The sequence below is a fragment of the Acromyrmex echinatior genome, chromosome 17 (assembly GCF_024713525.1).
Source record: "Acromyrmex echinatior isolate Ae372 chromosome 17, ASM2471352v2, whole genome shotgun sequence".
NCBI classification, from domain to species: Eukaryota; Metazoa; Arthropoda; class Insecta; order Hymenoptera; family Formicidae; genus Acromyrmex; species Acromyrmex echinatior.
In genome coordinates, this window is record NC_141868.1 from 9,324,725 (window position 1) to 9,341,181 (window position 16,457).

The 16,457-nt window shown below is 31.2% G+C and overlaps 1 protein-coding gene across 1 annotated transcript in view; it reads right to left on the reverse strand.

Annotated features, from left to right (window-relative positions):
* Positions 1-16,457, reverse strand: part of Syn1 (Syntrophin-like 1) — a 279,016-nt gene that overhangs the window by 102,381 nt on the left and 160,178 nt on the right. Inside the window, exon 3 of the mRNA XM_087415086.1 lies at positions 13,064-13,252. Within this exon, the coding sequence (XP_087271212.1) occupies positions 13,064-13,252 (189 nt within the window). The remainder of the gene's footprint in view (positions 1-13,063; positions 13,253-16,457) is intronic.

Consider the following 16,457-nt stretch of genomic DNA (forward strand, 5'->3'; position numbering starts at 1 on the left):
TTTAAACTTTTGGACTTTTATTCCAATAAATGATTCTTTAAAATGTTGGAATTATAATCTAATTTTCAAAGATTAAATAAAACAAAATTAAATCTAACGATAAAATATAAAATCAATATAAATAATTATTTGCAATATAAAGCAATACGACAATATAAAATAATATATCGAAATATCAAGTCTCAAATATAGCAATTTCATTAATGCCTTCCGTATGTGATACAATTGACAAATTCTCTTTGTAATCAAATGTTCAATGTGATTTAATGTGTACATAAACTAAATAGTTTGTGTGAAATCACCAGATCATCAAAAAATATTTTATCGTCTTAATTAAACGTACGACAATCAATTGAACATTATAGAATTTCTCACAATAGAAGTAGAAAAAGAATAATTATAAAAAATAGACATACGCGAGCAACGAGAATATATGGAGATACGTTTTTGCAATGCGCATATTAGAGATGAATTCATATTTTTTATTTGAACAGCAATACATGAATATTTTAATTACGTAACATTATCATCGTTTAAATATAAATTAATTTCAATCGCAGAACAATGACTGACGCGAATTACACATAGCAATGTTTTAATTATTTGCGATATAATCTTGCAACTGAGACAAAGTTCTTACTGAGATCTCATTTTCTTTCCTCATATGAGCTTATCTCGTCGCTTCCAACATTTGTTCTTTATTTTTAGATATCAGACCAATCGTCCTCTTCGAGAAAAATTTTACGATAAATCGAAATTTGCGCTGTTGACGAAATCTCTAGGATATTTCTAAAAAGGAGATGACGCGAAGCGTATACTTGAGTTGTTTTTTATTATCCTTTTTCTACTCCGAACTTCTTTCAGTAATTGCCTATCTATCGACGGAAACATAACGCGGAATGAGATAAGAGAAATGTTTTCAAAATGGACCAAAACAAGAGGAGTTAAATATGTCATTCTTCTACCTTTAATGTGAGCAATATAACGCAGAATTAAAAAGTAACATGTCTAATTGATTGTAACGTTATAATAGATTTACAACGTAAAAAAGCCGATAGTAATAAACATTGTTTAGTTGTGAGTAAAAATCAGAAACGGCTACAACATGCGAAAGATAGGAGAGAGAAACGAAAAAATAATGTCGCGATCTTTTATTTCTGCAAAACAGTGTATGACTGTTTTTTCGCACACACTATTTTGTAGATATATTATATTATACATATATATACCAGAATACGTATATAGAGTATACGTATTCACAGTAAAATACAAACGAATATATATTTCATTCGCACTGTACGCGCATTCGCTGTGTGCCTTTATACTTTTACATAAACAATCTAAACAGTCTCGATACAAAAAGAGAAAAAAAAAAAAAAGAGGATGTAATAATTCAAAAAGATTGCAAAATGTATTACTTTTTTCGAATAATACAATAATTATTATTATGTCTGCATGTACTTAAATTTTTAATGTTAAGATAGATTACACACTTCTCTTCTCTATAAGCAAAAGATGGTACCTACAAAGATAATACCTACATATATTATAGCGCGTATTGGAAACTGAGATTGAAATAGCACAATCAATTAGGAATCGAAAACAAACCATCTCTGAAATCCACCAACTTCATCTTCCTCGGTAGAGTTTCAATCCTCAATGTGCAATTGCAATGCAACTTCAATCTCTAATACGTGTATATATACATGTACATATATATATAATGTAATACGCTTTAACGCTGACACGGAATCTCATCGCAAAACGAGAATTGCGCGAGAGGCCCCTATCGTTGGTGCGCAAATTAATAATTCGCGACGCGAATAGTGCCAACGTCGTAACCGCTTCGCGTCTGTCGCGTTGTGCTTTGAGAGGCGCTCATGTGAGCACGCATATACATATGTACGTACACGCGGTCTGCGCCGTAATAGTCGCCGTCGACATCTATATCATTCTACAGCTTTTACTTCTGTCACCAAGTGAATTTGCCGACGCATAGAATACTACATTGCAGCATTGTGGGGTATACAAAGTCTTACCTTTGTAGGAGAGACCGAGGTTGGTTGTCATACAGGGTTGATTGTGAAAATGCTTATAACTAAAACAGGATATAGCAGAAAAATCTCCTTTTTTCATTGTACATTGCTGATATATTGTAATATTAATTTATTGAGTGTAAAATGATTTGCACCACAAGCATTGTATGTAGTATTTATAGCGATTTTTAAGAAAATGAAGTTGGTGAATCAATTTTTCTTATCGTCTATTTTGTTGTCTGGCAAATCTTTAGCACTATTAATTTTATTTCGCGATATCCCTGTATTTATAGACAATGATATCTTAGAAGATCGTTGCTACAATTAATTAATCATTATCCTGACAAAGTTTGTAAATACAATCTCTTTTATGAAAAACAGCTATCTGGAGTAAATTGACCAAAATGAGACAAGGTAACAATTAATTTTAATATCTTTAGAAAACACATTTTTAGAGAATATACTTACAAATATATTATATTTCATATAGATATGTTTTTAATTTTTCATATAGAAATTACGGTACAAAAACAAATTATGTATTTTATGATTAAAGTAACTATTTTATTTGTATTATCATAATTACTATTTATATTGCCATAATTATTATTATTTCTCAAAATATAGAACTGACATTAAAATAAAAATTGTATTTTTTATATGTGTTTTAATAAATATGCTACTGCCAATCCTAGAACATGTAACAATCAACCTAGAACAAGGTTGATCGTCACAGCTTCATTTAATATTAAATAACTTATTTTTACGATATGTTGAATTCACATATGTTGAGTAATATTTTGTTTAATATCTAAAGGATGTACGTATATAATATTTCAAAATCAGGTATCCACTTTTTTTTAAAAATCACTAATCAAAAACTGTGACAACCGGCCTCAGTTTCCCCTTTATATCTTTCAAATTTTATATTTTTATCAAGATAGATTTATTTTACTGCCATTACTGCTTTGAGACAAAATGTACTAAATTTAAATCAATATTTATTTGAATAATAGTATTCTAGCTGAATATTTATAAATGTAAATATATATTTATTTATGGCACAAGAATCATTAATTACCGTTTTAACTATCATTTTTTATTTAGTAAATATTTATTTACCGTAAGTAAATATTAAGTCAATACTATTCAAATAAATATTTATTAAAATTTAGGACGCGCGTTTTTTTTCTATGTACCATTATTTACTGTTATTCGGAATAAACATTAATTTTTTATTACGTCATTATAAGTACAGTTTATGTTCATACTCGTAACATTATATGATATAATAAATTTTAACTTTCAAAGAATTTTTCATTTGACTTCTGTGCAATATAGAAAAGTGATCTTTTAACTTGCAATCTCTTTCACAAAATTACTATTATATTCAGTCTCAAATAATGCCCTCTTCCTCTCGCTCTTCTCTCTTGTTAGTTGAAGTACATTATTGGACATGACTATGTCTCTATCTCGAGAGTTTATTATGCCGTGTTGATTTATGTAGCCGGTGTAACGAACCTTCAGTATGACGGCAAAGTATTTAGCTAGCTATGCAAGAGTCGAACTATGTAAACACGACCTACCGAAGACACCGGAAAGAAGGTTGGACTCGGCACAATCCCGAGGAATTCTCTGATAACGAGTACTATCACGGTAATCGGATTTGAAATTGCTACAAACAAAAACGATGACGAGATACTCTTATTTGATATTTGTCGACTTAAATTTTATCCGAGTAAAGCCGAATGATTAAAGATTTGAAGGACTGGGAATTGTATTCGATAAATCCGATCTACCTACTTTAAAGAATTGGATGTTAAAGTGCATAAAACGGAGCAATAGAAAAGAATTAAAAAGTCGAAAAATTGCATTGACATTTTATGTTAAAAGATGAATCAAGCTTAATTATATCTTTAAATTGTATTTAAAAAATTATTACTAACTGTGTACAATTAAATCTATATTGCAACTTTGCATGAAATCTCGTATATTTTATACATTACATTTCACATTTATTTCATTCGTTCAAAGTACTTATTTTGTTTAATAGATCTCATCCAAAATTCGTTCGTATTATAAATAGCAGATAATGTTAATTCCAATATATTTGGAAATCACACGAAACAACAGGAACTATAATAAATTATTGTTCGAACAGATATAATCGAAACATTTTCAACGTAATTGCAAACATTATATGCAATTATAATAAAAAATAATTTTACATAAACATCTAAGAATCCCTATATTCTTAAAAATTTAATCTCTCAAAGCTGATGTAGAAAAAAATATTTATATCGAATCATATAAAATATTATATCTTGTCATAATGAAAAAATATAATATTATAATAAATAAATTTTATAATATTTTATAAACTGTATCTTGAATTCGAGAACGGTATAAAATCAATAATTTAAAATATTTCCCTATTCACTTTAAAGATGTACATATATTTTTAACAAAATGATAAATTATGAAAAATGGATTTTTCTATATTGTATTTGAAAGTAATAAAAAAATTTAGTAGCGATTTAGAATCTGAATAAAAAATTATTTCAACGTAGACATGTTTTAAAATAATTAAGATAAAATGAGAGAATTTTCAAATCTCATAAACTTATATTAAAAATATAAATATTAACATTATGTAACTGTTTCATATATAATATTCATTTTCATAGTATAAATTTTATTCCAGTCATTTTTAGAGACCGTGATCTGGTTATACCAGATCGATCCTTCAAATCTGATACTACCTGCAACTCTGCCTCTCGTATGGACTCTAAAATCTCCAGATTTCCGAATGGTAAACTGTTGCATCTCGTTGCAATGGAGAAATCTGTATCCTTTGTATTTCTGCACCCTCGATCCTTAATAATTAACCCGTTCATTGTATACTCGGTCCGTGGGGACGATCACCGTAACAAAATCCTCATCGTTAATGTTACGGTATTATCGTAGGACCATCACTTATATAAACCATCCCGGTTCGCGTAACGATATCAGAGTATAATGGAGCCCTTGCAACGACGACGTGTACACAACGCGATAATACTCGTACTTACACGATACACTATCACTACACGCACGTGTGTCCACGCCGCACGCTTGTGCACTCACACATGCGCATACATATGTATTTATACACACAGGACAAACATGTACAAGTACTCGTTTGTATCGCTTGGGATTCGCATGACGATGGTAATGAGACCTTTGCCGGAGGGCTTTTCGGCGCACAATGCAATTCCGCTTGTTACTGATAACGGCCCCTGCAATTGCTCGTTACCTATGGCCTCGTCCTTTTTACATCTCCCAACTTTTTTCTACGTGTCCATCTCTGTGATTTTCACAGTAGCACCTGGTCCATTTCTTGTTACGTAGAATTGAAAGCCTTCCGTAGCGTAGTGGTGTCTTCGTCAAGAAAGTATGGCAATCAAACTATACAGAGTGTAAAGCATTGTAGTAAAAAAATCAAAACTGAGAAAAAATAAAAATGTGAAACTTCTTTATTATAATCATCATCTATTTCTAATAAACGTTACATTTTATTCCCTACGGGAAAATTCTTCTACTCTTTTATTTATTTTAATATTTAGTCTTATTACAAAACTTTTCGCGAACAATTCGATTAGTTGCTATTTTCATCGGAATGTGTATATGATTTATTGATTCTTCAAAATTTACGAATATACGTCAGTATTTTGTCTACTATAGATATCGCTTACAAAAATTGATAAGAAAAAAAGAGAAGTTGAGAAATGTTTGCGGCGGATGATCTTTTAATTTCCTTGTTCTCCGGTAAACTTACAGCTTGTTCGATCTTGTGCGAAATTTGTTTTATCTTTACCCTCATCCGATTATCGATGTAACGAACCAACATGGCAAACTTTCAATAGAACGTTGCAAGTGTAAACGCAATATCATGTGCGTTTTTCAAAACACCTAATCAAAAAGAGAATAAGACATTAAGGATAAAATTAAAATTAAAATACTCTACATTGTTATGATTATTTACATACCTTTCTTTATACTTACTTCTTTTTACTAACTTTTATAGGGGCATTTTTTTTACTGGACGAATTTTTTACATCCACTTTTTCTCTTTATAAGAATTATTACAAAACATTCTTTTTGTTAAAATATCACTAGTGACAATTTAAATTTTCAGAAGTAGGTATAAATTATATTAATGTGTGCATATTAGTAGTTAAATGTCAAAGAAACACACAAGATTCACAGGGAAAAAATATACATTCCATTACTCATGTATGAATAAAGAATTAATTTTACTTGCATAATGTAGATTGATATAATGAATCTTTGATTTTTATAATAAATAATATTATTGTATGACAAATAAAAACTAATTTGTTCCCATTATTAAATGGGAGATTTAAAGAATCCTCCATTTGAGAATCTTTGAGGTTCAGCCGAATGTCAGTCCATTCCTAGCAGAGAACCCAGAAATTGATCATCTCGCGATGTGTATCACAGTCAGACTCGGACGATCGCGCAAGTCGAAATCAGCAGCGGAAGGTGAAAGAGCAGTGAGATGGAGAAGGGGGAAGAGTAGAGAGTGGAGGATGCAAGAGTTAAATTAGTTTCCGGGGCAAAAGCTAGCTGCCGGCCGGTTTTCAGGACTAACCCCGTGTATAATTCCAGAACAGCTCCATCAGGCTGGAACCCACGAAGAACCTTCCATCCAGACTATCCAACCGCCTCCGCTAGCACCACACGAAGCATCCCCTAACACGTGTGCACCCACCACCTTCCCGGACTTCGCGGGTGCTGCAGTTTGCGAAGTTAATTACCGTCGGATAATTGCGCCCTATATGCCGTCCGTCTGATTAATGAGGCGCGGCTGAACGAGGATCAGCAGGGATGCCAGAACCTTTGCTCATCTTTTATCCTTTCTCTTTTGTCATCAAGGAACGGTTCGTGATTTTCCCAATGAGTTGTTAGTTTACGTTCGATTACAATTATATTGATGTATTTCATAACCACTTTTGTGACTATCGCATAAATGTCAAAATTAACAAATTGGAAGTTGTTAAAATGAGTTTTTTTTTTTTTACGAGACTAGTGTAATTAATTCAAAAGGAATTAATGTTTTAGAAAACTAGAGATGATTTGAAATAAATATTTCATGCATAAACTGTTCGTACTCGTTTAATTTAAACTCTTGACTAAATGTGTAGTAAGATACATCGTTAATTGATTCTTTCATAGAAAAAATTAAATATTTCTCTTAACGGAACTTTAGTAATTCATTAAGAAATACCGACAAAATAAAATTTCATTTAATTTCAATCTATTACACTTTTTATTACATTCTATCCAAATTCAGAAGTTCCAATTTCCTTACGGATTTGAGATCTACCGAAATGTGATTGCTTGTGGAGTTAAGAGAACTTGCATGAATTAATATCTGCGCAATCACAGTATTGCTTTCGCTTATCTCTAGAGGTTGTTTCTGGAAACGATTCCTTCGAGAAATCCTCAGGAGAGTATACAGATACCCAAAGGAAATGCTTTTCGCACAGCTTGCGGTTACCTTGCGCGAGCTTGCAAAGCAACCGTCTTCCTTGGCTAAAATCCTTCATGCCTGAAGAGGAATTCAACAAGATCTCGAAAGGTTGTCTGAAACGGTAGGAAAGCTTGATTACTGACTTTGCGTCGCGATGTCAATTCCGTCTGATATGCTGCACATGTTTAGGAGGACATTCTATACACGGTAGATGATCAAAGAGCACTGATTGTTAATTAATTAACATTGGGAGTATATCAGATTACGTAATCCGGAAGCAGACTCAGATCTTAGCGAATTGTATGTTTCGACTTAATACATTATAGATTATACATGATAGAGTTCCTGAATACGTACCGGTCGCCTAATTATATTTCATCAATATTTTCTAACCGAATATTATAGACATAATAAAAGGTCTTGTCATCTTGTTTTGTACTAACAATACTTAAAAAATCAAATATAACTAATGTTCATTTTTTATTTTCTTTATTTATTTTATTTATATAGCTGATAATATATATGATATTAGTTAAGTCTATTTATTAACCTTATATTTTTAATTATTTTCGTTCATAAATTACGATTTAGAAAATTCACAAGTACGATTTAAGCAGCCGATTGCTTATAATAAATCGCATCTTTTACAGCATATTATAAAAAAGACTTGTAACAAATTAATTAATTTAGTTATTGGTGACAAATTAAACATATAATAACAGCTGAAACGTCAAGCTACAATTTCCAATGTTCATTTATGTACAGATAAGTATCAAATGGAAAATATATTAAAAAGTATTTTAAGTAGTACGCATTCGTTGCCAAAACTCTCTTCTATTATTTAATTATATTATGCTTCTACACACATACATGCACGCACACGCACACGTATACGCACACCCATGACGTGTAAAAAAATCAGGAGACACAGATTCCATAAATTCATTCAAATAGTATAATACAAGTACCTTTAATGAAGTTCATTTTAAGAGTTTGTAACGTATTATTTTGTGAAATCAATAGCATAAAACTCGCTTAAATTCATATTGTATAACACGGTTTATCGCATTCTTGCCAAAGTGTGCCCATTTAACCGAGTCAAATGTGAAACATCGCGTGCATTTTCATCTCAGCGATTTACGAAGCTGCACTGACAGCCGCTAGTAGAACACCAGCTTTTGCAATTCATGATCTAGAAAAGCCCCAGCAAGCTTTCGAAACGGCGACGAATACAGGCTCGCCTGTTTGTTTTCAGCGCGCGACGAGTGTAACTGAACGTTTTCAACCGCAAAATGATGCTCGCGGTCGCAGGCATCGTGTAAACACGCGCATTCAACGCAGCAAAATCGTCTTTCTCTATTTTTTTTTACGCCCTTCTCTGACATGCCACGCTTTTGTTCTCCTTTTGCCACAGGCCATGCTTGCACTACATAGGTGCTCATTTTCACGTAGCATTGCATCATAGCATTTAGTATCATCTCTTACTATCGTTATCTCAAACATCATAATCAACAATATGATACACTTGAATATATGCAGGTACAAATGCAGAAGCAGGAATTGCAGATCTAAATCAGCGAGAATGCTATCCAGATAAATGCAAATGCAAGTTCAAGCATAGGTCCAGATACTTACGAGGGACCCTCGCAAAGTGTCAGATTTCAATTTTTAATGAAATTTTTATACATATAGGTTACGTAAATAGATAAATTAAAAAAATATTAATTGCGGCCAATAAACGATTTTAAAGGGTGAAATAATCCCTTTAAAAGGCAATTTTCAACTTTTTTGTTATATTAAAAAAATTATTCGAGATGTCAAACAATATTTTATATAAAAGTCTTATAATGTGAAATTATATCTATTTATCTTAATATAATACTTTGTAAAAATAATTTTAAAAATATAAATTTGGAAAATAATTATCTTTAAAAAATATTATTGACGTAGATAAAGAAAAAGAATTTGATAATCAAACTTTTATATAAAATATTTTTTTTTTACCTTAAAAGTTCATCTTTGTATCTTAACAAAGAAAGTTGAAAACTGTTTTAAATAATATAAGTGGTAATATTCTCTAAATTCTATTACAACTGGTATTTTCTAAATTCATCTATTTACTTAACCTGTATATACAGGATATAACTAAAATAACGCCCACTAGTATAATGCTTTTTCTAATAAAAACTAAGACGAAAAGTCCTCTGTCATTTTGCAGTTTTCGCAATATTCTGTTTTAGTTACCTAATGTAAACAAATGTCTAAAATCAATGTATAAAATCAATGTAGCTTTTAGATATCTCTTTAAGAGTTCTTTAAGAAAAATCTTTAAAATATTTCACAAAGAACACGGAAAAATATTTTAAAATTATCTTATACATCGATTTTATTCGTTTATTTGGCAATATTTGGAAATTTATATTTCGTTAACTATTGCGAAAATTGCAAAATGGTAGACTTTTCGACTTAGTTTCTTTTATTTATTTAGGAATAGCACTGTATGATTAGTGAGCGTTATTTCAGTTACATCCTGGACATACACACACACACACACACACACACAAAGTTTCATTAAAATTAGAATTTGACACTTTGTGAGATTCCTTGTTGATAAATTGATGAAAGTATAATTACATGTAATTATAAATACTAAAAACATTCAACTTCCTCTTAATACCAAAAAATACCATTAAATTTCATTTTTCGGCAATCGAGATTTTACCTACACTTTAACGCAAAAGGATTACGACGGTTTGCGCGCGCAGCGTATGTCCAATTTATCGTTCTGTTATCATTCATGTTCATCGATCGAGGCAATATGAATGCAATCATCGCGGCAACGACATAAAATTTACTGCATCGGCCGTAAAATTTACCGTGGACCAGAACGTTCATCGACTGCACATTCGTTGTCCACGAGATCGTTACAAGTAACCAACGATTGAAAATTACCGAGAAATCTAATCTAACACAAGGCATCTCCATTCTCGATGTCATCGAATGATAACACCATATCTTCTTAAGATCATTAAACGCGGTTTAAATTACTTTCTATTACAATTTCATTCTGATTAGCGGTAAAATTTTTATACTGCAATGCGGATGCTACGAAATTGATTTAAGAAATATCAGCGCACGGAAATATCAGTAAGCGTTACTCTATGACATGGCTTAGCGAGATGCCGGCAAGAGATACGGCACGTCTCTGATTGCGTTTCTTAGCTTACAGCTACCCCTTACTGTCCATCCCCCGTCTGTCGCCACCCCTTTCGGCACCCGCGCCGACCGCACTTGTCTCTTCCCTTCTGCTTTCTCCTCTCTTAACAGCGCAGCTATTCTCTCTCGCGGTTTTTCTTTCGGTCCAGGAGAGTCCCAGGGTCGGATTTAACTCTTCAATCTCAGAAGTTCTTTTAACTTTAGTCTTGCTTTCTATACACGATAGTTTATATCATACTCGTGTATTTCGTTTTCAATTATTATTCTTAAGGTGCAGAAGAATTTATTAAACACACATATTTGATCATATTTGACCGAGTACGTACGTAATTGTAGGTACATTACAAATTATTAATCCTTAATTACTATTTTTCAGACTTGCATATCCCTCGTTTTAACTATTTTAAGCCTTTTAAAATTACATATAATACAATACATAATTTCTTCTCATCATTTTTATTCATGAATGAAATAAAACAATCGAGACAGGATTACTAGCGAACTTCCTGGTAAACGGAAGTAACACGGCTGTAATAACAGAGACACTTAACTAAACTGCCGAAATAAAACAACCACCGCGTGCCACATATGGGACACCGCTAACAATCCCCAAGAGGTGAAAATTTGCACGAAGCGGCCCTGAACGGAGATGGCGTGCTTAGAGTAAACGGGGAAGAGAAGAACGGAGAAGCTTTACAGAATTAAGGAGCCATTCGCCTTTCATTAACTCACTACGAGCCCAAGGGGGAGAGATATTCCCTTCGTGCTAACTCATCCTCAGTTTATCACTACGTAGACGGAGGGAGGCGACTGTCTCCGATAGAAGGACTGGACTTTTATCCTGCCGCGAGACCATTTACCACCGTCGCTGCGCTTGGCAAATAGGTAAACGAGATCTCTCCCGATTCTCCTAAACTCTTCAACCGCGATCTAGATTGCACTACTTCGTTAATCAAGACGATAAAACGCGCAATCCGTTTGCGTTTTCCATTCCTCTCTCGCGTTTATTTTCCTTTGAACATCCTCGAGTTTTAGATTAAATTTGAAGTAATCGGCGGCTCTCGCCTTAATCGCTTCAATACTCCTTTAGAAAAGAGAAGTTCAATAAAGTAATTATAGCTAACGACTCTTAATTCATTTTCTTGTTTTCGCTGAAGAAAGATTTGTTGATTTGAACATTAATGTTGAAATACAATTGGAGATGTCGCATTAACAAATATATAATTTCTAATAAATACAAATTATATATAAATCGCCGGATACTTACTTAATGACAGATTGAATGACAGAAGACATTTCGAAACAGAAATGAAAATATCAAGGCTTTTTCAATAAGAACCGATTAATTTACAAATCATAAAGCTAATATTTCGTGTCCATTCAAATACAACAAAATAGTGATAAAAATACTGTCATTAATCGCTTTAATGATATTGGAATTACAATATTATACATATAAAATCACAAGCATGTACGGAAAGATCAATTTTGCTAAAGTATTTAAAAATTTAGTTAGTTACAGATCTAAAAATAATTTTGTTCGACCGTTCAAATAATTATTCAAAAACTTCAAATATGATGAGCAATGCTGCAAAAAGTTTTGACAGTCTAACAATCAGTTTAAGAATCCTTATACATAATTATTTTAATGATTCAACAGAATTATTATTTTCAGATTTGTACCTACCTAAATTTTCAAATATATCAACAGAACTGTTCTTTTCGAGTGAAATTATGACAAATGCTATGCACATTTTTAATAAGAAAACGTTATGTATATGCACGAAAAAACGGTTTTGCTGAAGTATCTAAAAATTCAACTGTATATAAGTCTAAAAAATTTGTTTGGATCATCAAAATAATTATGTAGGACGCTTAAACTGACTACTAGAATGTTAAAACTTTTTGTAGCATCGTCATTAACGTTTAAACGTTCTGCATAATTATTTGGATGGTCCAACAAAATTATTTTCGGACCTGTGTCCAGCTAAACTTTTAGATCTTTTAATAATAAAACCGTTCTTTCCATATATTTCTCGCTCCGAGAAGTTTCTTGTAGAAGTCAAATTTAAATTGTAACAAATTGCTTTAAAATGAAAGATACATTGTTAAATATTTGTTGAATATTTGCGTGATAATCTTCATACAAGTGCATTGTAACAAATTGGGAAATAGCCAGGGTCTCACAGATCCAACCGCACAACCGACGAATTAATCTTTACATGGCAGACGAGCTGCTCAAACCACGCATCGACTTTTCGGTATTAAGACTTACCGGGATCGGAAGAGGGATGCGCTCTGGTGAGTCTGCAGAGTTGTAATGGCAGATAACGAGTATCCGCCCGTGGTGGTGACTTTGGTGGCGGTGGCGTCGCGCTCAGGAAACCGCGTTGAAGTTCCCAGCCCACTTCCTGGATGATCGAAGCCTTCCTGAAGTACGGCGTCACTTCCCGCAGGTACTTCACTGCAACAAGAAAACACGTCGTCAGAATGTGTCGCAAAGCAGGTCAGGTAAAAATACAAATGTTTTTGTTTTATCTCTTAATTCTATCTAAACTCTCTCGGTGACTTGCGTAGATAATATATCGTTACATATAGGAAATATTGCAGTCTATTTTAGTTATATTCTTAAGTTTGTATTCTTTTACACCTCCAGATGATCACTTCATTACAGAAAATATACACAAAAGCAATTAAAGAGGTATTGCAAATATTTTTTTAACATAAAAAAATTAGTTAAAAATTACAGATTTTTCTTATGTATTTGAATGAAATACAAAAACTTTGATAGTGATTAGAACCTGAATTAAAAATGATTTCAATAAGAAGTAGACATATTTGCAAAAAATAATTACAAAGTGATAAAATTTTCACTTAAATCATAAAATTGTAGTATAAATATTGACCTTATCAAACTGTTTTATTATGTATGTAACATTTATTTTTATACGAAAGTATACATTTCCAATTTCAGTCACTTTTGCGGAGACTATACACCTAATATATCTTTACCAACATAGATATGATATTTCTATATCAATAAACTGTTTCCAATCAACTTTTAGCTCAAGAATGGAATAACTGCGGGTAATACGCTAGTTGGAGGAATATGCCACTCGTTGTGTTTAACGTGACACCGATTAGCAGCGCTTGCGTTAATGCCACAAAATTATTTACAATTGCTTAACGTATTGCATGAGTATCAAGAATTTCCTGGCCAGAGCATTGTTTTTATGAGGTAAATATGATGGCATGATATACGAAAAAGTGCTTCTTAAAACTTTTATAGTATTTTATATAAATTATTATTTAAACATTACACAATATTTAGCTCGATTGTTAATCTTAATGTAGATTAAAATGAAAATATTCAGTACATGATTTATTTTCTTAACAGCCGTATTGTATAGGCTCATCATAAGATGAAATGGCGTCTTGAGGCAATATGCCACCATTTTTGTTAGGATAAAATGCCAATTTTCTCTAATACATAGGTTAGAGCGCTAACAAACGTTTCGCCGCATAATTCCATTGTGGCAGAATATTCGTATTGACAAATACTTAATAAATAAATTTAATTGTTTATTTATTTGCTTATTATTGTATTAATTATATTAATTTATTGCTCAATTAAAAATTCTGAATAGAGAATATAGTTTTTCAATCCATTTTAATGGATTGAATTTTCTCGATTAGTCCTCTCTCATTTATCTTCTCTACAATTGAACAAAGATTAAATTTCCATATATAGTACATAACAGACATAGTACACGTAATGTACAAGTTAAAGATAAATATTTTACGATCCCTTACGTCAAATCTATTTCCAAAAGTTTCCTTCCTATTTCTAGTATGTTTCATTGCAAACTAGCCTTTTCTATCTCCAACACATTAAAAGGTCTTATTAAGAGAGGAAAAGACAAGTTAGATCTTTCAAAAGTTAGATCTCCTATCTAATCAGAACGTTGTATAAGATTTTTTGTGACGATTGTGAGGCGAGCTATGTTGATCAGACTAAAAGAAAATTAAGTACGAGATTAAACGAGCATATCTCTGATATTAAGAAAAATACTGGTTTCCCTGTCATAACCGATCATAGTATCAATTTTGACTGGAACAATTTTAAATGGAAAGGTGTGAACATTTTGGTACGCGAATCTTCGTACAATAAAAGATTAGTGTCTGAAATGATTCATATCAAAAGACAGAAACAAGGTCTTAATAAACAAAATGAGACTGAATCGTTACCTGAATCCTACATACAGATTATACAATCTTTCTCTTCTTCTTAATTGCTTTCTTTCTCTTTTTACTTTCCATCTTCCCATTTTCCTTTCCTTCTACTTTATTTTTCCCCCTTCCTTTCTACTACATCACCCTTCTCGTTTAGAATTTATTATTGTCTCTAAACATCTGAAAGAAATGACTCATTTTTCACTCTCATCGTATTGTCTAAGATTAGACGACTTTTTTATAATATATTGACACTCATAAGGTATTTATTTTCATTTAATTTAGCTGCTACTAAATTAATTATATATAATTTGTACATCGCACAACTTCTTATTAATGTTCTTCAGTGTACTTTCTTTGTTATATATTACTATTTTATTCTTATTCTTATGCCTTGCTTTTTATTATCTCTATCATTACATTGTATTACTATTACTTATTCCTAATATACTTTTACATTATATTTGTACTTGTGTCTCTTTAACAGAAATAATTATGGCTCTCTATAGTACATTCAAATTACCAGAGGAATACACTGTTAACAACACTCTGATAATATCTACTACATACTGAGAGATATTATTGATAACTTTAATACTGCGATCGAGAGCGAATTATAATTTTATGTATCTTCTCTTTGTAATATTTTTATTGCTTCTAACATTGATAATGATCCGACATGCATCGAAACGTTTGTTTTTTGTTTCGTTTATTGCCGGCATATTAAAGTTAATATTTAGTTAAATGAATTTTATTTATTAACGTTTTCAATTTTTAACTTGTAACGATTAATCTTAGGCTTATAGCTCTTTTTCTTTCGATTTTAGATTACTTGTAAATATAAAGTAAAACGAATATTTATTTATACGTTTCGTATTTATACATTACATACTTTTACTTTAAAAAAAGGTCCAAAATATAATTGAATAATATCTAAATGTTGCTGTAGATGGATCACGAGGACTGTTAAAAAGATATATTTCTATTGTTAAAAATATGTCTCAAAGTTTATTTTATATTCGATAATTTAATTTATCGAAGTTATTACTTATATTCCTTATATTTATATTATCTATATTATGTTACAAATTTTTATTTTCATTATAAAAATCATTAATAATGTGTTTCTACGATAAAAAAAAACAAAATAAATGTTATTTTTCAGCACTTCTGTATTTTTTTATTTTTAATAATAAAAAATAAAAATGTTCGATTCCAATCATATACAAATAATAGATAAAAGATGAAAGAAAAAGATCAGTATGTAAAATTATTTTAAATTGAACAAATAATTAATCAAAAAGTCTAATTTCGCTTAAGTGTGGCATATTCATCCCATTTACCCTGTAAAATAAATTTCTCTTTTATCATAATGCAACATAAGCGTCTACGTACATTACATTACAAATAATTATATTTTATCGTTGGCATATCGT